This window comes from Protopterus annectens, chromosome 3.part1, assembly GCF_019279795.1.
Source record: "Protopterus annectens isolate FY-2018-M chromosome 3.part1, PAN1.0, whole genome shotgun sequence".
NCBI lineage: Eukaryota > Metazoa > Chordata > Ceratodontiformes > Protopteridae > Protopterus > Protopterus annectens.
In genome coordinates, this window is record NC_056732.1 from 84,178,251 (window position 1) to 84,202,654 (window position 24,404).

General features: G+C 40.5%; 1 protein-coding gene across 2 annotated transcripts in view; it reads right to left on the reverse strand.

Moving 5' to 3' along the window:
* The window catches only part of LOC122798011 (fer-1-like protein 6), a 1,810,759-nt gene that overhangs the window by 1,216,512 nt on the left and 569,843 nt on the right, over positions 1 to 24,404 (reverse strand). For both annotated transcript variants that reach the window (XM_044066595.1, XM_044066597.1), the window contains exon 12: positions 8,678 to 8,786. In XM_044066595.1, coding sequence (XP_043922530.1) covers positions 8,678 to 8,786 — 109 coding nt within the window. The remainder of the gene's footprint in view (positions 1 to 8,677; positions 8,787 to 24,404) is intronic.

Here is a 24,404-nt window from a genome sequence, read left to right on the forward strand (position 1 = left end):
CACCTAGAGTCATCTTGGCTTGGTTCTTGTTCACACCCTGACTGATTAATTCTCTCTCTCTCTCTCTTTCTGTGTCTCAGATCTCTGCTCTCTCTCTCTCTCTCTCTCACTCTTTCTGTATCTAAGATCTCTGCACTGTCACCAATCCCTAATTTTCCAGCTCTTCTGCCTTATCCTGTACATTTAAATAAATCACATCTATATTTCCAACTATATACTGCTTTTCATTGCTCCCTTGTAAGTGAAACGTGCATATTGCTATATATGTCAATACAACCTGTTTATTATTGTATACAACTCCTACAGAAATAAAATTGCATTAACCTCTGTCTTGATTGTATTACTCACTGGATGATTCTAAAACCCCACTTCTACTGTTAAGAAACTGATGTTTTTTCCTCTGTAAATTCTTTGCAATTTTTTGTAACACTAATGGAGCTCTTCCACTGAAAATGGGCCCAAGTGTCCAGTTGGACCATCCTGGTAAACAAAAGGAAATAAATAAACAGACAAGGTTGTAACAGTGTATCCATATGCATTATATGCTTTAGTAGCATTTCATGTTAGCATACAAGAGATCATGTCATCATCATCAAACCCATGAGGTCAGGGTATCTTGTTAACTGTCATCATCCCTCTTGAGTCAACACCACACTCCTGTCTTCTTCAACACTCAAGCCTGACAGTCACAGATCTCTCAGACAATCCAGCCACCTCTTTGTTGGATGCTCTCATTTCCTGTTGCCTTCCTCCTGTCTCTCTGAAATCTTCTTAACCAGATTGTCTTCTGCTTTTCTACACATGCCTGAACCACTGTAATCTGTTCTCTTTGATCTTTTATCTAATTTGAGATACTTTGGCTTCTGCTCTTATGTCCTCATTTCTTCGTTTTTCCCACAGTATACATCCTACCACCCATTTCAGGCACTTCATTTCCATCACCTCTAGTTTCCTCACCTGCTCTGCTTTTACTGCCCAGGTTTTTGTACCATACAGTAGTACTGACCTCACTGATGTTTTGAACTGTTTTACCTTTAAGCTTCTTTGGCATTCTTCTGTCATATACTGCACTTGAAACTCTATGCCAGTTGGCTGCATTCCCTCTGATTCTAGCATTGACCTCTTCATTCAGACTTCCCTTCTCCTCAAACACTTTATCCCAGATGCTTGAAGCCCTTAACTTGCTTCACTATCTTCCATTCTGTCGCAAATCTCAGCTTCTTATGATTTCCCTCTTTTGCTATCATTGCCACTGTCTTATCCATACTCAATTTCATCCCATGTGCTTTCAGTTTTACATTCCATTCCCCTATTTGTTGCTGAAGTTCTTGCTCAGAGTCTGCCTGTAATGCCACATCATCTGCATACAGTAACTTTGTTTATCTGTCCCCTCTAATTTGTTTGTTAATGTAGTCCTCCATCATCAGCATGAACAGCAGTAGGCTCAGAGCTGAACCCTGATGCACACCCACTATCACTGGGAACTCCTCTATGAGACCAAACACTGTTCCTACTTGAGTCAATGGGTCCTTATGCATAGCTTGCACTACTTCTACCAATGTTTCTGGGGCTTCAAACCACTGCAGGACTTGTCATAAGCTTTCTCTAAGTCTAGGAATACGCAGTTGGACTCTTTTCTCATCTCTAACTTCTTCTCAACTATCTGTCTCATTGCAAACATCGGGTCAGTTGTGCTGCATTCTCATTCGAATCTGAACTGCTCACCTCCCATCTTATTTTTTTACTACTCTGCATATCTGTTTATCAGTTACCCTCTCCAGAACTTTCATGCAATGTGACAGGAGTTTGATACCTCTGTGCTGCCAACAGTCATGGATTTTCCCTTTCTTCTTGTACACTGCCACAAGTATGCTTATTCTATAGTCATCTGAGATACTCCTTTCTCTCCACACTGCTATGAGTACCCAGTAGCCAGTTTTCCCCGAACTCACCCAACAATCTAACCATGCCTGCTGCGACCCCATCTGAGCCTGCTGCTTTCCCTGGTTTCATTTTCCTCAGTGCTGTTCTTACTTCTTCTAGGGTGGGCTGCTATTTTTCTCTCATCTTAGACTGTGTCTGGGGCAGTACAGCTTCTGTCAGGCTTTCTTCATTCAGAAGATATTGGAAATACTCCTTCCATCTGCCTTTGATGTGCTGTGGACTGGTGAGAAGGTTGTCGATGGCTTCCCTTATGAAGGGTGTCTGACTATCTTCTTAATTTTTCTGTCTTTGCCTTTGTGCCACCTACTGAGTCACTATCCAGAAGCTGGTAGAATGCTTGAATTGAGTAACAATGTTTATTGATCCACACACAAGAATATGAAAAAGTTAAGTGCTATTATCTGTTAAAAGTATGAACTTCTTCAGAAGAGATCTGAATGTTTGAACAGATGAAAGAGCTTAACTTTTCGATACTCTTGTGTGTGGATTGATAAACATCATTATATGATTCAAGTCTCATTTTTGCATTAGCTGACTGAGGCCTCCATTTGTTTTAGTAATTGGTGGTTTATTGAAGAGTCTCCTTCATCTGGTTCCTGGTAGAGTGCCTCTGATGCCCTGTTCTTTGCTATAGCAACTCCTTTCTTAGCCTCTTTGTTAACCAGTCTGTATGCCTTCTTAGCCTGGTCTATCCTTTCTATCTCACACTTTTTCCTGCAGTCCTTCTTTCTTTTGATGATTTCCTGGATGTCTGCATTCCACTACCAGCTTTCCTTATGTACTTTATTTCCATAACCGGCTCAGCCACATATTTGTTCTGTAGTCCTCACATATGGTGTTTTGAGGTGTTGCCATTCTTTTTAATCTCCACCTATTCCCTCCTCTTCTAGTGCTAGAGGCCTGGGTAATTCCTTGAACTGTTGTGCTTTCTGTCCAGTCAACTTGCAGGTCTTCAGACTGGTCTCTGTTGATCTCAGAGCCTTCTCTGAACCCTGCTTGCAGCTGATTATAGCAACTAGTCATTTATGCTGTGAGCCGATTTCTTTCAATGGAGATGACTTTGCAATCACTGATTCTACCCAAGTGCTCTTTCCTTATTACAAAAAAGTCTACCTAGTTGCATGTTATCCCCTCTTGTATGTGATCTTGTAGCTGTCTCTCGTTCTCAACCACTGTCATGCTAGATAGAAGTCTAGAATGGCCTCTCCTTCTTTATTCTTATTTCTCCACCCATGTAGACCCAGGCAATTCCAATTTGTGCATTCAAATCACCCATCATCAACATCAATTCATGTTGTCCTGCTTTATCTAATAGGTCCTGCAAATGAATGCACCTTAACTTTACTATCACAACCCTGCTGTGAGGCATAGAGTGAGATTATGAATACTCCTCTATCATTACGCTGGGGTCTGATTGTCATGAGTCTGTCACTAATTCTGATAACATCCCTTGCTGTCTTCTGAAGCTTCTCCCTCACACTTTTTCTAGCCTGTCCTGAATAGTAGACTCTGGATCCCAAGCCAAGTGGCTTTGCTGCCCTGCCTTTCCATCTTGGATCTTGGATACATATGATGTCCAGCCTCCTTACTATCATGTCACTTTCCATTTGTCAGTGAATGTACATTGAGTGTAGAAATTCTTAGTTCATGTTAGGCAGGTTCAACAGAGCTATCTTAGATAACCCAGGCTGGGAAACTGGGCACTGCCAACAGGTAGCTTATTGACCCAGAGACACATACTAGCAAATAGGAATGTGTGCACCCTTCCCACTGTTAGTATAGGTCCCTGGCATAGATTGGAGTAGGCTGGGTCCTCAGTCTACTTATCACTGGCAAACACCCATTTCCATTGGTGGCATTAGATAACACAATGGAATAACTTACAGACATAACTTAGGCTGTTGGGTGGCTAGCCCTTTCACAATGTTTCAAGGAGAGATACCTTCGTGCATCCCTCTACCAATCATATATTTACTTTCAACTTGTATGCAGACTGTAGATTGAAAAATTTAGTTTATTTAGCTAACTGTAGATCATGTGACTCTTTTTATATTGGTAAGACTACCAGAATGCTTAAAGAGTGTATTATGCAACATCTGGGTGACATCAGGAAAATGAATCTCTTTAATGCTTTAGTTAAGCACATATCCAATAATGAAGGGCACACATTTGAATTTACAGTACTGCAACTGATATCAGATATAAGAATGAAGGTGATATTAACAACAGAGTAGAGCTAGCTGAAATGCAGTGGGCAGCAAGAATGCAAGCAGATAAATCACCAGGATTTAATGCTACTATGCCTTTAAAACCTGCTCTTAAGAAACGTAGATCACATCAGTGACTTAATTGTTTTATTGATTAGCTTTTATTGGTTGTTTTATTATAGGTAAGATATTTAAACTTGGATGCAATGTTTGTCTGTTACATGGATCTGAAAAAGCACTTTGTGTGAAAGCGCTTACCCTGTTGTATTTTTAATAAACTATGTATGCTTTTACCTGTGGTGGTCGCTTGGAGTTTTTGGTTTTTGAATTTGCTGTTTGTTCCCTGGATGACCTTTGGCTGCTGGTGACTGCATTTTTTATTCTATTTATCATTGTGGTAACACAGCAGCAGATGGCTGAAGGAGCTGACATCGAGCTTGGTTATCGACCTAATAAAGAAGTTAGTAGGAATGGCCATTTCGAGCATTTGCTCAACTTGGATGTCAACCCGCTACTGGGATTGAATCTGACAGGTGATGAACCTAATATGGAGCACCCTTTAAAAGAATTTTAAAATGGTTTATTTAAGCTAAAAAGACTCCAATGGCAATGCCTTCATATGGAGGCTTGCCTTCACTATAAAGTGGTCCCAAGAGGCTTACGAATTCTCCGCATGCCTAATTACGGTGAGACCTTTCCGCTATTACTTAAGCAATGGCAGGCTCTGAATATGGACTTGAGCTTTAGCTATATCAAGCTGTTGATTGAATTCTTTAGCCATAAACTAAGAACCAAATAGTCAAACAATAGTGCTACTCCAGTCCATTGGACTGGAGTAGCACTATTGAATTCTTTAGCCCTCAAGAGAAAAAACTGGCTGCTAAAATGAAAAATATGCAAAGAAAACTTTTGAATAAATATAATGAAGAGAACAATATAGCTGAAATTGATAATGTTTTGCTGAATGTGTTGGCCTATGATGACCAGCTACAGGGGCAGAAAAAGAAAAAAACTTGAAAGGGACTTCAGTGATTTTTAAGAAGGCACACATTTTTGTATGGCCTCGGGGTTCAGAAAGGAATGATAATGCCACCACTGTCCCTTCAACAGCAGCTCAGTTGAGTATAAAGCAACAAACACCTTCAGCTATCGTAAAGCAAGTAATTTTGCTTGCTGAATCTCAAACTGCTCCAATAAATTTGGCTCCTGGTACTATAGGAGTGAGAACCTTGAATATGTCTCCATAGCTGCATAACAACCAGATGACACTAGGTGGTGCTCGGCCAAAGACTATAAATCATGTGACAACTACAAGAAGTGTTTTTCCTGGTTTACCAGCTGCCTCAACCACAGAGGAGAGGGTGTCTTTTCAGCCAAGTCCTGAAGAGGTGGAAAACATTGTCAGAGAAGGAGATCTTCATGGAACCGACACACTTCAAGAGATATCAGCGTTAGTTCTTAATTTATCCTCTGTTGAACTTACTGCATCGCAGAACAGTTTACTTAATAGAGGATTAACTTTAGTGCCAGCTCGCCCTTTGCAGGTTAGTGATTTAATTGTAGATATCAAATTTTTTGCAAGGAACATGGCACTTAAACTTGCATTTTCAAATGAGGGAGATTCTGTAGTTAACCCACTGAAACATTCTGGTTTATATAATCCTCAGTTGACACCCATGGTTGATACTTTAGTTAAAGTCTGTGAGAAGGAAGTGTTTGATTCTCTGCTAGCAAACAATACTTTTTATAACTTAGATAAAGATGAGGCTATGGCTCTACAACAACTAAGGAATGATTCCAGGATAGCAATACACCCAGCTGATAAAGGAGGGGCAATTGTTGTACTAGACTCAGCGTTTTATGCCAACAGCATGCAAGATATGTTAAATGACATTATCATCTATAAGGTTATATCATGCTCAGTTGTTGAATCAGTTGTGAAGCAAGTGCATTAAACCATATATGACTTATTACTAACGTCTATGATTAATAAAGATCTATATGACTTTATGTTAGTTGAAAAGCCATTAATTCCTATTATTCATGGTCTACCCAAGGTGCATAAATCTCTGTCACAGCCTTCCTTTCATCCTATTGTATCAGGGAGGGGATAGGTGTCTGAATTTATATCCATCTTCATCGAAAGTCAGTTAAAGGCACCTTTAGAAAAAGCGACAGCTGTTCTTAAAGACACTGAACACTTTCTATGCACACTAAGAGATTTTTGTAGAAATCACGGGCCATTTCAATCTGATGTTTTATTGGTTACAATGGACATTTGTAATTTATTTACGATAATACCCCATCATTTTGGGATTGATTCTATGAAATGTTTTTTGAGAAATAATACTGACTATTCTTCTATGCATATTGAACTGTTAGGCACGTTAGAACTGGTTTTGGAAAACAATTTGTTTATGTTTAAGGAGACCATTTACATGCAGAATCTTGGAGTAGCTATGGGGACACCCTGAGAGAGCAGTTATGCCAAACTGGTGTTGGCAGACTGGGAGAGCAGGGTGGTCCTTTCACAGCATATATTCAGTCCACACTTGCTACATTACAAAAGATTTGTGGATGATATCTTTGTACACACGTGCAACTGCAACAGTTTGTAGAATATCTTGAATGACGTAGTGACTGCTTCAGATTTACTTTGAATTTTTCTAGCAAGTCTATTGACTTTTTAGATACTAAGGTTGCTTTGATGAATGTTGTGGTTCATAGTTCTTTATTTAGGAAAAATTGTAAAACGAATGCATTGTTGCATCCCTCCAGTATGCACCCTAAACATGTGTTTAATAATATAGTTAAGGGCAGTTTTTAAGAATGTCTAGACTCCATACTGAAGATCAAGATTATCAGGAAGCATCTTTGGAGCTAAAAAATTAGCTAATGAAGAGAAGATATAATCATAATGACCTAAGCAGAGTTATGTTACAGGTTAAAGACCTGCGTGATCCAACAGGGAAGACATTTTTTCTTAGGACACCTCATGATTCTGATATAAGGGTGACACATGGGGGATCGAATAGAAATGTTTTAAGACTATCCCTCACCTATAGTAGTAACATCTTTAAAGCATGTGAGATTATAAATAAATATTGGCCTATTTTGGAGTCTAATGATCAGATAAGAGCTATAGTAGGTGATAGACCCTGTTATACATTTAAAAACAACCTTTCTTTGAAAAAGCATCTCTGCTATACCACTAACAGAAGTTCCAGGGTGATCTCTAATAGGCATGGTACATTTCCATACAGAAATTGCAAAGCCTGCTCATTTGTTTCAAGGAGAGATACTTTTGTGCATCCCTCTACCAATCGTATATTTACTTTCAACTTGTATGCAGACTGTAGATCGAATAATTTAGTTTATTTAGCTAGCTGTAGATCATGTGCCTCTTTTTATATTGGTAAGACTACCAGAATGCTTAAAGAACATATTATGCAACATCTGGGTGACATCAGGAAAATGAATCTTTTTAATGCTTTAGCTAAGCTATTATCCAATAATGAACGGCACACGTTTGAATTTACAGTACTGCAATCGATATCAGATAATAAGAAGGGGGGTGATATTAACAACAGAGAAGAGCTAGCTGAAATGCAGTGGATAGCAAGAATGCAACCAGATAAATCACCAGGAATTAATGCTACTATGCCTTTAAAACCTGTTCTTAAGAAACGTAGATCACATCAGTGACGTAATTGTTTTATTGATTAGCTTTTATTGGTTGTCTTGTTATTGATAAGATATTTAAACTTGGATGCAAAGTTTGCCTGTTACATTGATCTGAAGAAGCACTTTGTGTGAAAGTGCTTATCCTGTCGTATATTTAATAAACTACGTATGCTTTTAGCTGTGGTGGTCACTTGGAGTTTTTGGTTTTTACTTTAATAAAAAGTAATATTTACCTATTTTTTATGCAGTCAAAAGTAAATAATGAAATAAAATGCACTTCTTAAATCTGCAAACGGCATTTCTGCAGAATCATGATTGTGTATTAAAAATCACTTTACTGTTGCATACTTGACATCTATAGACTGCAGCATGTGCAGTCAGCTGTTCTGTCCTGATATTGTCACTGACCGTCTACATGCCACTTTAAAATTGATAACCACCCATGTATAACCATGTATAACTGGTAAACTGTTAGACAAATATAACCTTGTTCGGAGATCTCAATAAACTACAAAACATGCACTTTAACTTTTAAATGCCCACATAGCTAGTACATAGCACTCTTACTCAGCTGTACTAATAACCTTTGTTATTATAATAATATTATAATAACCTTTGTTATTATTTATTTTAATAACTTATCTCTTTCACTACTGACTTTACTGTGGCAGTTGCCTTGCATTAGAACTCTCATTGAACGTAACTGTGCTGTACCTCCTGGAATCGTAAAGGAGTAGGGATGTGTTAATTTGCAAAATAATAGCTAAATAGATATAAAATTTCTCTAAAATAAGACCATGGGTTAAGTAACATTTGCTTCAGAATGGTTCAATGTGACTTACCTATGGTAACTTCAAAACTGATTGGCTTGTCTCCAATTTTCCTGTCAATCATTGACGCCTCAAAGAATGCTCCAAACAGAAGAAAATCTTCATTGTGTATCTCGTTAATCTGGAATTGCAATACCAAGTGTTACAGGACTAATAGCTTACATTTCCTCGTAAAAAACAGGAATATATCAGAAGTGTATTCATAAATACATACGTAGCATTAACTATCCTTGTCATGGAGATCTTTCAAAGTCAGACAGGGGACATATTAGGTGTGTTACAGGTATTAGCTTTGCAAATCCTACACAATTTCCTAGATGTAATGCTACAGTATTTGGAGAGGCATACTTGGTTTCCATGGATAGCAGAGGCTAGAATCACCACTACGTGGCTATTCTGCAAAATATCATTCTGTGTGTACGTGTGTGTGTGTGTGTGTGTGTGTGTGTGTGTGTGTGTGTGTGTGTTTATGTGTGTGTGTGTGCATGTGTGTGGGTATGCGCCTAGCACCTGCACAAATATATGCACATATATGCCAGTATAAACTGTTTCCACTAAAAAACAATGATATGCATACTCCAGCTGTATAGTTAACAATACTAAATTAATAGGGGAGTGGGGGGTTAGAAAGCATTAATGCACAGCATTATGTTAAATACCACAGTGATCGATGATGTGCAGGGAGGAGTTGATTTAGAGATCACCTAACATGACTGAGATATAGAAGAAGGGCTGGAAATATAGTATAATGATATTCAATGAGTGTCAACATGGTAATGAGAGCCATCATGCATGCAAATAATGAAATCAAACATGGCAGAGTGATTTAAAGATGTATAATTTTTGTGCAAACAGCTTAAAGTGCTCAACTTTTCTAAATGACAGGATTTTCCTGGGTGCAGAAGCTTCCCTTGTACTATGACACTGGGAGTAGAGTCGGCATTAAGTGATCTGTTCTCAGAGTCTGTGTCAGTGATGTTGTACATCATTGCACTCCAAATCTCAGCTAGCTCTATCAGAAGCTTATGTATCATTTATATTTGGCAATTGTACTTGACCAATTCCATGGCCGCCACAGCATCTTTCTCTCCTTCACAGCAAGTCATGCCTGGATGATAAACAAAGGGCTGCTAACTGCCATCACATGACTATGACACTACGGAACATTACAATGTGGGCTGAGACACTATTCAGGAGTTAGTAGATTTGTCACATACATATGCAATCAAGAGTGATATATTGTCTGTCTACCCAACGGACCCAAAGGTTTAAATAGCATTAACTAACATTGTTATGGAAATCTTTCAGTGTTAGACTGGGGACATATTAGGTATTGTACAAGTATTAGGTTTGAAAATCATACAGAATTTCCTAGATGTTATGCTACAGTATTTGGAGTGCATACATGGTTTCTATGGAAAGCAAAGGACAGAACCACTACTATGTGGTTATACAGTGGCATTACCCATTTCTCCTGAGGTCCTCAGGGTCACTGGTGGCAACCCCATTGTCATCAAGGCCCCACCTGCTCCACATGGTGTCCATCATATCAATATGGACGACTTCTATTTCATCAACTGCCAGATGGTTTGCAGTGCACATAGGGTATTATATGCAATATGTCTGTGTGCCATCCAGGCATTCTCAAGATTCCCACATTTGGGACACATGCATCCTCTACCAGCATTTTGTCTGGGGTGGCTTTCCATAGGGTCATCTAATTGATAGGTTCAAACACTGCAAGCTACTGAGTCCTGGACATGCTATTACCACTAATCCAGCAACAAGCTTTGCATGATATTGTCCACTGTTGCGCATTGTAGGTATCATGGCAGAGGTGGCATACTTCACCAATGTTGCAGACAAACAACATCATTAAAGGTATGTTTAAACTCCGTAAGGCATGTTTCTACTGCTCAGATACATCTGGCAGTGCTCTACAGTACACATCTGAGGCCTTCATAGGTTCATAAGTAGGTACTAGGCTATCAGTCCAAGGGCCAAAGCAAGCCTAGCCAACAGTGTACCATGTATCGTTAAATTCCTGCCCCTCTATCAAGCAGTGCCCCAGACATAATCCCAGGGGTGAATTTCCTATCACCCATCCACTTATCAAGGTTTTTCTTGAATAGTGCTAATGACGAGCTCTGCTTGATGTGGATCGGAATCTTGTTCCAGAGCATGGGAAGTCTGTGGGACATGAATCTATCTCTCCAGCATGTCCTATTTATTGTTGTGGTGAGGTTTAGGTCCCTAGAGCATGTAGCTCGGAGAGATTGGAATTTCTTCATGTTGAGCATGTCCAATAATTCTGGGTTTGACATAGCTTTGTATGTCAGACAGAGATCTCCTCAGAGTAAGTGGTACCGAGTAGTGTTTGCGTTTCTTGTGCCGGCCGGCCAGCATAGGGCAATTGTTTGAGGCCAGCGATCCTCTTGGTGAGGTACTTTTGGGGCCTCGCACATTGTTGTAGTTGTCTTGTGAGGTACATCCCAAATGGGGCATTGTATTCAATGAGGGGTCTGATAAGTAATGAGTAGAGGGGAACGATGATTTTCTTATTTCTAGATGCGAACACTTTTGTGATTAAGTGGGCCATGTAGAAAGATTTTCTGACCACTGTGGCAGTGTGGTTATCAAAGGAGAGGTTGCTATCCACTTGAGTCCCAAGGTTTCTTATCACACTTTCTGTGTTGCGCAAACTACCCCCTATTTGGTAATTCATGGGTACAGTGTTTTTGCCAAAGGGGATAACAATGCACTTTTTGGCATTTAGTTTGAGGCCATGATTTTGACACCAGGTGTCAGTCTTGGTGAGGCCCTTTTGCAGGATGTCTACATTGGCAGGGGAATCGATAATGGCACCCAGTTTTCAGTCATCTGCAAACTTGGGTCGCCATAGACCCTTGGTGTACACTTGCACTTCAGAGAAGTATATACTGAACAGAAGAGGTCCCAGGACTGAACTCTGGGGTACTCCACTTGTCACTGGTTTGGAGTCAGATCTGGAGTCAGCAACTCTTACCGTGTGAGTTCTGTCCATGAGCCAGTTGGCCACCCATCTCGTGACGTAAAGGTTTATGTTAAGGTTGGTGAGTTTATCATTGATTCCTGAATGAGGGATAGTGTCAAAGGCTTTAGCAAGGTCCAGGTAGGCTGTGTGGACTACCTTGCCCTCATCTATGGCCTTTGTAACTGTTTCAAAGAAGTCTACCAGGTTTAGGAGACTTGACCTACCTTTTACAAATGCAAATTGGGTAGGATCCAGAGGTTGGAGGTTACCTATATCTTTGTTTATGAGTTCCATGATGATACGCTCCATGGCCTTGCAGACCAGGCTTGTCAGGCTAATAGGTCTATACTTCCCGGGGTCTGTGGTGGTTCCTCTTTTATGGAGTGGGATAACCATTGCTGTCCACCATTCTGTGGGCACATAGCCTGTGGTGAGGCTGTGGTTGAACATGGATTTTAGGGGGGGGGGCTAGTTCATTTTGGAGTGCATGTAAGACTCAGCCTGGGATGTTGTCCGGTCCCATGGATGATGTGTTTTTGGGTTTAGAGAGTGCCATATTTATCTGTGTGTTTGTGATTGCCGGGGCTCTACAACCATCTGGTATAGTTATGTGCCCTTTGGGGGGGTGAGGGGGGAGTAAAGTTTGCACTGAACCTATATGCCAATATTGTTGGCAATATCAGTTGGCTCTGTATATTTTGTGCTGTTCTGTTGTAGCTAGGATACAGATCAGGGTGTTGTCATGGAGATTCTTTACCTAGCTAAAGAATGCCTTGTGGTTGTCTTTGGAATTCGTGGCAATTTGTCTTTCAAGATTAGCTTTGGAGATTTTATTAGAGATCTTAGTTTCTTACTGAGGCTCATCAGTGAATTCCTCCATACCTGAGTTTTTACTCTCTTTTGCAACAGTTTCTTCCTTCTGTTGCAGAGTTTGTTAATGGCAGGGGACCACAAGATTGGCTTCTTTTTTTGAGGATAGTGTCTTGTTTTTGTTGCAGATAGTATGATCCATGCACTCGTGCAGGTGCTTGTAGAGTGCATTTGTGTAGGATTCAGCAGTTGTGACTGTATTGACTGAGTTATCCATCTCCAGGGGTGTCATGAATTTAGTCACCTCAGTTTTGAGAAGTGTGAAGTTCACTTTGGAGAAATCTTTTACAATGGTTTCCTTGTGTAGGGGTGGGGTCAGGATATGGATATCTAGGGTGATTAGTTTATGGTCTGATCTAACAAGTGAGGAGTTGATCTCGGGTGTTGAGCACTGGTCACCCATGTTGGTAATGACTAGGTCCAGAATATTGTTTCCCCTGGTGGGGGCATTGACAAGTTGATCCAGGGCATTAGAATTTATGAACTCCAGGAATCATTGAGCCAGGGGGTTAGTACAAGAGTAGTTTTCCCAGTTAATGTTTGGGTAGTAGAAATCGCCCATTATTATGGTGTTCGGTTGGACCCTCATTTTTTCCAATGTCCCCAGGAATGAGGAGTGAGCATCCTGGGTCATGGTGGGGGATCTATAACAAGCTACAATTTGGAATGCATTTTTGCCCTGGGTTAGTTGCTCTTGGATGATTTCAGAGGCATTATATTTTGCAACTAACCTGGAGGTGTGGATGTCCTTGATGAATATGGACATGCCTCTGTCTTTCATGTTTCGGTCCAGGTTTTGTGGCCAAAATGTGTGGTATGAGTTATAGCCTGGTAGTGCTGGGGTGCTCTCAGGAGCCTTGAACCAGGTCTCAGTCACTGCACAAATGTCGATGTTCGCCATTTTGAGGAGTGCCACGAGTGTGTGCATTTTGAGGTTTAGACTCCTATCGTAGAGTAACATTGCCCTCAGTTTTTTGTTTCCTGTAGTTCTTATGGTGGTGAGTTTGTTTTTTGAGTCTTGCCTAAAAAGGCACTATAGGGGTGGCAAAAGCCTTGGCCAGTATTCTGAATTCTAGGGATGACAGGTGCAGGCCATCTCTGGTGAAGCATCGTGGCCTGTCAAGCATGTCATCCCAGGCAGACAGATACTGGATCCCCTTTGAATGACACCAGAAGCTTAGCCAATTGTTGAAGTTGATCATCTTATCCGTGTACTGTGGTATCATTTTTGGTGAAGGCAGGCTGCTACTCAGGGCTAGGGTCATACCTGCCTGGGCTACAAGACTGGAGATCTCTTCCATGTCTCTTTTCATGTAGTCCAGGGAGGTACATCTCAGGTCACAACATGAACTATGACAGAGTCATATTTGTACTTGCCCTGTAGTGACCTGAGTGCATGCATTATGTGGTGGATTCTGGCACCCGACAAGCAGCTGACAGTAACCTTCTCTTTGTCCAGCCTGGTGAGTGGGGCATTGGTGTGCCTGACTATAGAGTCACTTATCACAAGTGTGTTGGGTATGTTGTTTTGTCTTATGGGCTGTGGTTGTGCGGCACACCGAGTTAGTGGGCTATATGTTGTTTGGGGTGTATTGGTGGGAGGAGGTTGCTTGTGTGTCGGCTTTGGAGGTCTCTGTTGCCTAGGCAGATTTAGATTTTTAATCAGAGCCTCCGTATATGTCTTTTCTGTTTTTATGTGTGGGTTTTGGAGGTGTTGGTTTAGTTGGTCTATGTGTTATGAGTGGTGTGTTGCGAGTTGTTACCTTCTCCTCTTGACTGTCTGTTCCAGTCTTGGTTGGAGAGAGCTTTGCATCTAGATTGGCTGTAAAAGTGCATCTATCACAAGTGTTAGTGTTTGGTGGTAGGAGGAGAGGGTTGTCTATGTACATGAGGCAGTTGTAGCATTGCCTCAAGATGCCCAGGCTCATCAGGTAGGCTGGAGAGTACACTGGGAGCTGTCTCTTGGACATGCCTGAATAAGTAGGGAAGTATAAAGACTGTTCCCTTCTGGCAGATGCGGGGTTGAGTGCTTAGTGCTGCAGTAAATTTATAACAAGTGCTGGGCTGAAAGGTGAGGGCCTGAGTGGTTTAGGCTGCAAGACTGACAAGTTCTAAGGAAAAATTGAAGAGTAGACTTTGTGGAGCCCGGAATGGTTAACCTCAGCTAACCAGTGCTGTGCGGCGTGCAAAATCTCACAAAAGTGTTTTTTTATAGCAGGAAGATAAAAGGGATAGAAATTAGCCCAAAATGGCCAATAACCTACAAATTCTGAGCTGAAAACCATTCCTCCAGGGACAGATAGGCTGCTCAAAGCTCCCACTCTCACTGGTGAACAGAGAAACTTCCTTCTATCCAAGGTATGGGCCAACACAGAAACTACAATACAGCCCTGGATTCAGCAAACTCTGAAAACTGGACTCTTCTAGCTTCAGAAAGATGGGAAACAAGTATAGGATAGCTTATTTTTCTGGGTTTTTTCGTGTTTTTTTTTTTTTTTTTAATTAAGGCAGTAAACACAAAATAAACACTTTAAGGCACAGAAAAATGGCTATCACACTTGAGTGTGTAGCCTACAACAGTTTAAACAGTTTAAATGCTTAAAAAACAAATTTAAAGTGCAAACAGTAAATAAGTACAATAAAACAGTTGCAAAAGGCTTTTTAGTATCAAATAAATGCTAGAAACCAAGCATTTAGGCGGAATTAGCAATTTCTAATAAGAAACAATCCAAAAAAGTACTTAAATCATACCAAAGTCCCCCTTTTCTCTTTCTGCTGCTATAGGACTCTGCAGATCACCTGGGCAGGTTCTTGCTGAGCTGATACATGTGCAAAAACCACACAAAGTAGGTTTTTATAGCAGAAAGATAAAAGGGATAGAAATTAGCCCAAAATGGTCAATAAACTACAATTTCTGAGCTGAAAACCACTCCTCCAAGGATAGATAGGCTGCTCAAAGCTCCCCACTCTTACTGGTGAACAGAGAAACTTCCTTCTATCCAAGTAATGTTTGGGCCAACACAGAAACTACAATACAGCCCTGGATTCAGCAAACTCTGAAAACTGGACTCTACTAGCTTCAGAAAGGCGGGAAACAAGTATAGGATAGCTTATTTTATTTTGTTTTTTTTTTCAGTGAATTGTGTTCACTACGTTACACAATATGGTAGTAAAAAAGCAGCTACAGCAAGAGAACATTGTAATACTACCTGGCAGATCTGTGATGACAATGATGAGCAATGGGGCACTGAGCTGTTGGAGGAACCAGCAGCAACAGCACATTATGTAGGGAAGAATCAGGTAAAATACATTACAGCACTTGGAAAGAGGTAATTTCTGATCTTAAACTATGGGCAATGATGAGCAACAAAGAATAAAATGGGTGTACATATTAACATAACCATACTATGCACTGCAGTGCAATGACTGGCAACACTGTGCATCAGACAGTACCTTACCTACACAGGCCAGAGAGATAAGCAGGACACAGTCATCATCATCATTTGCACAGGTAGGGTGGGTTCTAGTGACAGGTAATAGCAGTGTTAACATGGATGTATGGATTATGTTGGGAGGATGCAGTAACTGCAGAGCCAGAGATAATATCATCCAATGCAGAGGGAGATCTTCCACCTTACAAATGCTCACCAAGTATACCATTTTCCCTTGCAGTGTTGGGGTTGGATGCATCCTGCATGTGGTATTGTAAAGTATAATGCTTCAGGGATGCATAAAGGAGCACAGCTGTGACACCTGGTGAGGAGACAATGGACAGAAAATTTTCATGATCTTAAAGATAGCCACAATTAGGCACAGCACTCAACTGGTCAACAGGGGATATGGACTTTTTTGAACTGTGTGACTTAAAGTGGCTTGTCTGGCATGGCAGTCCTGTGGTGAAGCCAGATGCAAGCCAGCCACAACCATAATAGTGGCTTTACCTAGAGGTGAAGGAAGCTATTGCCAGGGCTGAGAGTGAGTACTGTCTACTTAAACCTGGTTTCTAACAGTCCAGTGTACATCCAGTCCCTTAAATGACCATGGTGGGCATTTGCTATTATCCTCATGGATGCATCAATAGATATGACCGTTGAACGTTGATCTCAGCAGACATTTGTATCACAGATCCCGATATGTCATGTCACTCTTCTACATGGATATGTGCAGGTCATCCCACAGTTCCTGCAGTCATCTCCTCATGCAGTCCATGCAGAACACTTGTCATATCTGCTTTGGTGTGCATAGTAAGCTGTTTGCACCTGGATAACTGACCTGGAGTTATGTGAGTGATGGCCACATATACACCCCTTCCCTGTTGTGGGTGAACACAACTAGGAAAGAGTCTGTCTCACATACATCATCTGTGATGGTGATTTCTGTGTAGCCTGGGTGGAGCTATAATGGACAGAACAGCTAAACACAGGCAATACTGGAAGTACACTCTAGCCCTCTTCCATCGCTACATATGTGTGATGTTTGCATGTCCTCCATTGTCAGCATTTCTGACATTGCGATTGTCATGTTCAAGATGCCATAATTATAAGCCTCAGCCACAGGAGATCCATTGATGTCGGGTATTATTGACCTTTGCTGAATCTTTGAGCAGTAGAACATATGAAAGCACAAAGCATAAAGAAAATGTACTTGTTGAAAGAATATACGTACCGCTCTGCCATTCCATGGCACACATACAGGTACATGTCAATTATGTAAACAGCATGTGGAGACAAGCATTTGGTTACAGGTTGTCACAGCTGCAGCCTTGACAGACACAAAGAAAAGATATGTGTGAATACTTCTGAATAACTACTTCACATATATGAAAGAGTGTACAGTTGTAAAGTAACATGCTAGGACTAACTTGGTGCATCCACTACAGATACTTAGGCAGTTGTTACCAGCCCATATCCCAAATCAAAGCCATCACCAGGAACTAGGTATCTGTTACTTTTCCTATACAGAATTACCAAGAAATCTTCCACCTCTGTAAGCCACTTATGTGGTGATGGTCCACTTCTTATGGCAAACCTGTCCTTGGTAATGTCCCGGGCCTTGATCTTGGCATACCTTATCACACTGGTATACTTTTGACTTGTCTGGTTTATCCCTGTCAAAGATATGCAAGCCATGTGTGTTCAGGGCCTGCAGTAACACCAGAGGTAAAGGTGTTACTGCATGCAAAGTGTGGGTAGAGTCTGAAGTAACATCTTTTCCCCTAGTCTGGTGAACTTTACAGAGACTGCAATTCTGTCAGTCCTATGACAGATGTGCATAAATGTGGATTACCCATGTGGGGTCAGAATGTGAGTGTGTGAATGTTTTGTGTGTGTGTGTGTATGTGTGTGTGTGTGTGTGTGTGTGTGTGTGTGTGTGTGTGTGTGTGTGTGTGTGTGTGTGTGCGTGTGTGTGTGTGTGTGTGTGTGTGTGCATGTGTGCATGAGAGTGAGAAGGATCGATTCATTATGTTATGCTGCTAATCAACACTTTTGCTGTTTAGCAAATGTAAAATTAAAACAAATGCATAATTAAAAAATAGAAAAGTCTGGTTTTGTGTGTGTGTGTGTGTGTGTGTGTGTATGTGTGTGTGTGTGTGTGTGTGTGTGTGTGTGTGTGTGTGTGTGTGATGTCTCAGCACTGTTCCCCTATTGCCATTTATTTTTGATATAGCTGTCCTTTAATGGATTATCACCATACCCACCCTGCCCCATACTGATAGCAGCAATGGGCATGTTACCACTGCCCTGCTGTGCTGATGGCAAGTGGTATACTACATGTTATGTGCTGGAGGCATCATGTACCCTGTAGCTTGTCATACAGTTCTTGTGGATATGCTCCAGTGCCTCCCCTCCAAATTACTGGACAGTAGCATATTATCATGATCTTGCACTTGTTTTTCTATTAGGTTGAGTGCCCGCCATTGACGGATAGTAACATGTGAAGTCCTTATGTCTGTTTCCGGTCAGTGTGACAGCATCCTCCATAGCAGGATAATTACTGTCATGCCCTTCTTCTATATTATCATACTCACTCTGTGTTTAGTATCTGTCCTTGTAGATTCCATGCACCCATTTGTGGTCATTAGAGTCCCGAGGTACATTACCAGCTGTCTTTTCCTTTTTCAGTATTCCTGTATTTTATTACAATCTCTGATTTACTGATTTCATAATCATGACTTGCTTGTCTTAATGTAGTTTCTTGCAGTATGGAGGCCACACTTTTAGCAAGCTACAAAGGGCATTATAGCATGGTGACTATGATACTGAGGTAACTCAACACAACTGTCTCTGAATCACTGTCATAAAAGTGCTGTGTTGTCACCCACATGTAGCACTAGCATGCTTGTTCCTGTTTGATCCCATGCTGGGTGGTCATGTGCACACTCTTTTTATTCATGAACACTGCAAAACCCATAGCATTACCTGTCTGTCTTATTAATACTTTCCATATTATGCCCGTGCTACTTGTTGGTGCACATGGCATGGTGTCCATAACATGTGACCATTTACATGGTGATTTTGTTTCTTCGTGTGCAGGCCTATTTAGTCAACATAGCCTCTTCAGGCTCTAGATTTAGTAAACCTCCTACCTTGTGAATCAAGAAGGCAGACATCTTTCTGTATATGAGGCACAGGCATTATGAGGTGTGCCAATTCAGCCATTATGATACCTTTTTGTATAAAAGGGATATCTGGCAGGAGTTTGCCAAGGCAGCGAGTAATGTCACTGGTATCACGTTTGGCAAACAGTGCAGGGATCGATAGAGTCACCTTTCAGGTACCACCCTGACTTACTGCACAAGCAGGGGGCAGAGGTAATGGGCAGAGAGAGAGAACGAACATTTTGTCTGAAGAGATATGGCAGGGATTTTGGAATGTAGATATCTGGGATGTAAAACTGAGATCCAGTTTGTCAAATGCATATGTACTAATGAATTGTATTTTTTCTTTCTGTTTTTGTCTCTTCTTTCTGCAGATTCAGCTGAGGTGCACTATCTGGAGAGGCAGTAACCACCATGGTCTGTACCAGTTGACATGCCATGTGATGGGGCATCAACTTTCATTGTACCTATCTCTCTATAGATGTAAGAAGTCCACCCTACAGAATGTGGCCTGTATGGCTTGGTGTTGGCCACCATAGCCACCTTCCAGAAGTGAGAGAGAGGCTCCTCAACTGACAGTAGCCCAGAAGGGTTCTCCTGGATCATACATCAGGCACAAAGTCTGGCCATGCCTGAGGTGTGCCAGTGGCTGAACTCAGGTATTGGGATCATTCAGAATCCCCTTGTATGTTTGATACAGCCAGACAACTGGCTGACCATGACCATTGAACCACTAGAGTCAGGACATGCACAGGATGTCAGTCTTGGAGGTGACTAGCATCCAGGTGAGTTTGAGTCCTGATCAGCCAGACAGGCCCTCTCTACCCCAATCTATTCCTCACCATGGCGCTCTCCCTCCTGGTGTTTCACTCAGCATACTGTTGTGACCATCTGTGGTCTGCTCACAGTGCCTGTAATGCAGTTATGAAAATGTCATAGCATAAGTGATCAGGCACACTGTCTAGCTGTTCATGTAACTTGGGTCATATGACTGCCACTTGGGTCATAGGACTGTCACGTTTTACGCAGTATGTTGATCAACTCTGTGTATGTACTCAGTAATTTATAAAGTATTAATCAATCAGCCATATTCACTTGCGTAGAAGGCTAAGCACATTACAGAATAATGCAACTGAAATATGTGTAGAAGAAGAGATAATGAACCAAACAATCCAGACTTAAAAATACAGAATTATAACAGTTTGCAAATTAAGCAAGGTTATACAACTATACAAAAAATGTTAATTTATAAAGTAAAATAATTTAATAAGACTGTGAAATACAGTTAATTAATTAGTCATGATCCTGAACTGAACCTTGAAAAAGGTATATGTTGAAGCTGCTCCAAAAATGGCACAAAGAATTACATTCACAAAGTTGTTGTAAAAGCAGTGAAAGCATGTTCCATAACTCAGGAACACAAAAAGAAAAATACCTAAATCTCAATGATTCAAGTCGAAACCTGAGAATTATTAAGTGCCACAAGGCTGATGAACACATTGCCCTAGAAATTTCATAATCCATCAAAAGCTGTTTCATTTATACAGGACCAAGATCATGAAGCCCTTCATAGATCCTGATGCGTGCACTGAACTTAATATATATATCAATATGAAGCCAATGTAGGGAATGAAAGATAGGTGCAGTGTGCTTAATATCCACATATCGCTGTAAGGAGATTAACATCTGTTTTCTACACTGTCTTCAGTCTGCTTATAGCTTAGAAAACCCATTTTAAAAAAGGGTGTAATAAGTTGTAGGAGATTTAACAAAATCTATATAATCACGTTTAGAAAATCCACACATGGGATGAGATGTCTAATAAATGATGTTCCAGAGCTGGAAACAAAAATAGGATCAAAGAACAGCAGACACTTTGTCATCAAAAACAAAACGAAAAAAAAAATTTTAATCAAAATCACTCAAAGATTATCCATAAACTTCATTTTGTGATGCTCACACATAACTCAAGAGTCAAAGACAGGAGTGACAGCAAGCCTGAAAGTTCCAAGTAAGGTAACGGCAAGAGTTTTGAATAAAGTCAGTCTGAGACCTTTTCCTGAGATCTAATAAAGAATGTGTTCTAGGCGATTAGTAATTGAGATATACAAATCTACGTGCTCATGAGGAAAAGAAAGGTCAAGATGTGAGTCAAAAACAAAGCTGTGGTATAATAAAGCCCTCCATCTCATCAACTCACCAAAAGGTAGGATGCACACCATGAAAAGGATAGATTCCAAGAAGGTACCCAGTGGGACCCCACTGCAAAGAAAAGAAGATAACTAACTGAAGGGTTAACTCCAGAGACTGTTCTTTTCTTGAGCATAAGTGTTAGAAGACAAACTAATCAAAAATGCATTCCAAAATAGTTGAGTGATTAATTGTATCAAAGAAAGCTGACAGCTCCTGGAGAACTATGGAAAATAAACCTTGAGTTCTGTCTATAAGGAATCCATTAAACGCTCAAGTAAAATTGCTTCAGTGATGTTGTGAGCTCTGAACAAAGACCAAGATGGATATCATAATCCATGAAAATTGAGAACCACAGTAAGCTTTTCGCATATCACTTTCTCAGTAATATTCCCAAATAAAAAGGATTAGAGACAGAAATGTAGCTCTTCAGATTACTGGGCAGGACTTGGGTTTGAGAATGCACCTGAAAATAAGCAACAGCCTGATCAAAGTGATGGAGCACAGAGAGATATACTCCTCACTATTACAGCAGTTCTTACTCTGCTGCAATCTTGAATTCTAGGGAATGACTAAGGAAGATGGGCTGAGCAGTAGTCCCAAAAAATTTCTAGGAAGAAGACAAGGAATGAATGCTATAGCAGAATAATATCTGACCAACAGTAGCACTAGAAAACATTATACTGAGTTAGAGAATGGGCAACCTGCACATCACTATGCTGATTGGAGAATGAATGTTGTCCAGCAGGGTATTAATACAGAGGTAATGCCCGCTGAAAAACAAGTCAGCCACTTCACAGTAGTGTATTAAGACTCTAAGAAAACTAATAGCTGCCATTACTTTTTGTTCACTAAGGCTAAGCACATTAAATCACGACAGTTTAGAGAGTATAACATTTTAAAAAATTTAAAAAAGATAAAATAAAAAAGTGTGTGTGTGTGTGTGTGTGTGTGTGTGTGTGTGTGTGTGTGTGTGTGTGTGTGTGTGTGTGTGATTGTGTGTGTGCATGAAAGTGAGAAGGATCGAGACATTATATTACGCTGCTAATCAACACTTTTGCTGTTTAGCAAATGTAAAATTAAAACAAATGCATAATTAAAAAATAGAAAAGTCTGTTTTTTTGTGTGTATGTGTGTGTGTGTGTGTGTGTGTGTGTGTGTGTGTGTGTGTGTGTGTGTGTGTGTGTGTGTGTGAGAGAGAGAGAGACAGAGTGTGTAGACATTAAATAAGTAGCAAACTTATAATTTGGATCTAAAATACTTCCTCCAGCAGTTACATATACTATGGCAAGTTTAAAAACATTTAAAACATCAAGCAGAGGAACTATTTCACATTAAAAATATTAACAAAAATAGTAGTTAAAAAATACAAAACATTTTAACAGAGAGCTTACTCTCAAATGCCCTCCACTGTCTGTGTTATTGTGTAAATAATGCCTGCGACATCAAGCATCAGAACACCTGTGGGCAGGAGTTATTTACACAATAACACACACCCTCTTGGGCATTACGTCTTGCATATTATTGTCCAAACTGTTGAGAGATAAGAGAAGTGCAACACAGTAATGTTCACAGACAGTGGGAGCATATATAAAATACCACATTCAAGTGTGCTTTACTTTAAATGTTTTACTCTACATAATAGGAATATATCCTGCTCTGAATAAAACAGAGGTCCTAAACAATCTTATACAAAGCTTTTATGACAAAGAATGACCAGCTGGACAGTGCCCATTTTCAAGAGAGTTTTATGAGAAAGTCCCATAGTTAAACATCAGTTTTTAATACGTTACATCAGTCACAGTTATTAAACAGTTAATGAACATATATAATTCAGTGTATGATTACAAAATAAAAATAATTAAAGGACATACTCAGAAGTAAGCTTCAGAAGGATTAGGCATACAGAGCATGAGCCAGGTTGCTAATTTTTGTCACACAAGGTACAACTTAAGAAAAGTACAGAAATGTATAGAATTCTTGAACAAGGATGAATAAAATAATCTGCCCCACAGTAGGGTATGCTAGTGAGGAAAAGAGTGCATTCAGACAGCAAAGACCTACTAGGTAAAGAAGAACAACAGGAATTGATAATGGGTGACCTGAATGCACATATTGAGACAAACAGAACAGCATATGAGGACTGCCTGGGTCTACATGGGTGGAGCAACAGGAATAAAGGAGAAACCATTCTAGACTTCCGCCTGGCAAATGGCTTGATAGTAGCCAACATGTGCTTCAGAAAGAGAGACAGTCACAAGATCACACACAAGAAAGGTCAACTCAGGTAGACTTCCTCATAGCAAGGAAAGGGCACTGGAGTAGAATCAAGTCATCCCAAGTGAAACAGTCAGCCAACAGCATAAACCATTGGTTGCCACAATCAGCTGCAAGCAGTGGTCAGAGAAGGCTCTAAGGTCAACAGATACTAGGCAGAAAACCTGGAAGTTGACTGGACAGAAGCACAATTGTTCAAAGAATTACTCAGGGCTCTAACACCTCAACAAAACAAGTAAATAGGCGGAGTTGAATAAGAATGGTGGTGCCTCAAAACAGCATGTCTGAGGACTACTGTACAGATACGTGGCCGAAACAAGTATGGAAATAAGATACATAAGGAAAGATGGTGATGGAATGCAGAAGTCTAGGAAGTCATCAAAAGAAAGGAGTGCAGAAAAAATAGGAGATAGGAAAAGCAGACCAGGCTATGATGGAATACTGGTTGGCTAACAATAAAGCCAAGAAAGGAGTTGCAATAGCAAAGAACAAGGTATGAGAGGGACTCTGCCAGCATATGGAAAGTAACTCAGTAGATGGCACAAAGAAATTATATCAGTTTGCAAGGCAAAGGCAAAAAATATAAAGAAGATAGACACCCTTCAAAAGGGATGCCAGCAACAACATGCTCACCCAGGATATCAAGGCAGAGATGGAAGGAGTACTTCCACCAGCTTTGGAATGAAGAAACCCCACAGAAGCTGTACTGCCCCAGACACTGCCTACGATGAGAGAAGAGGAGGAACCCACCATAGAAGTAAGAACAGCACTAAGGAAAATGAAGCCAGGGA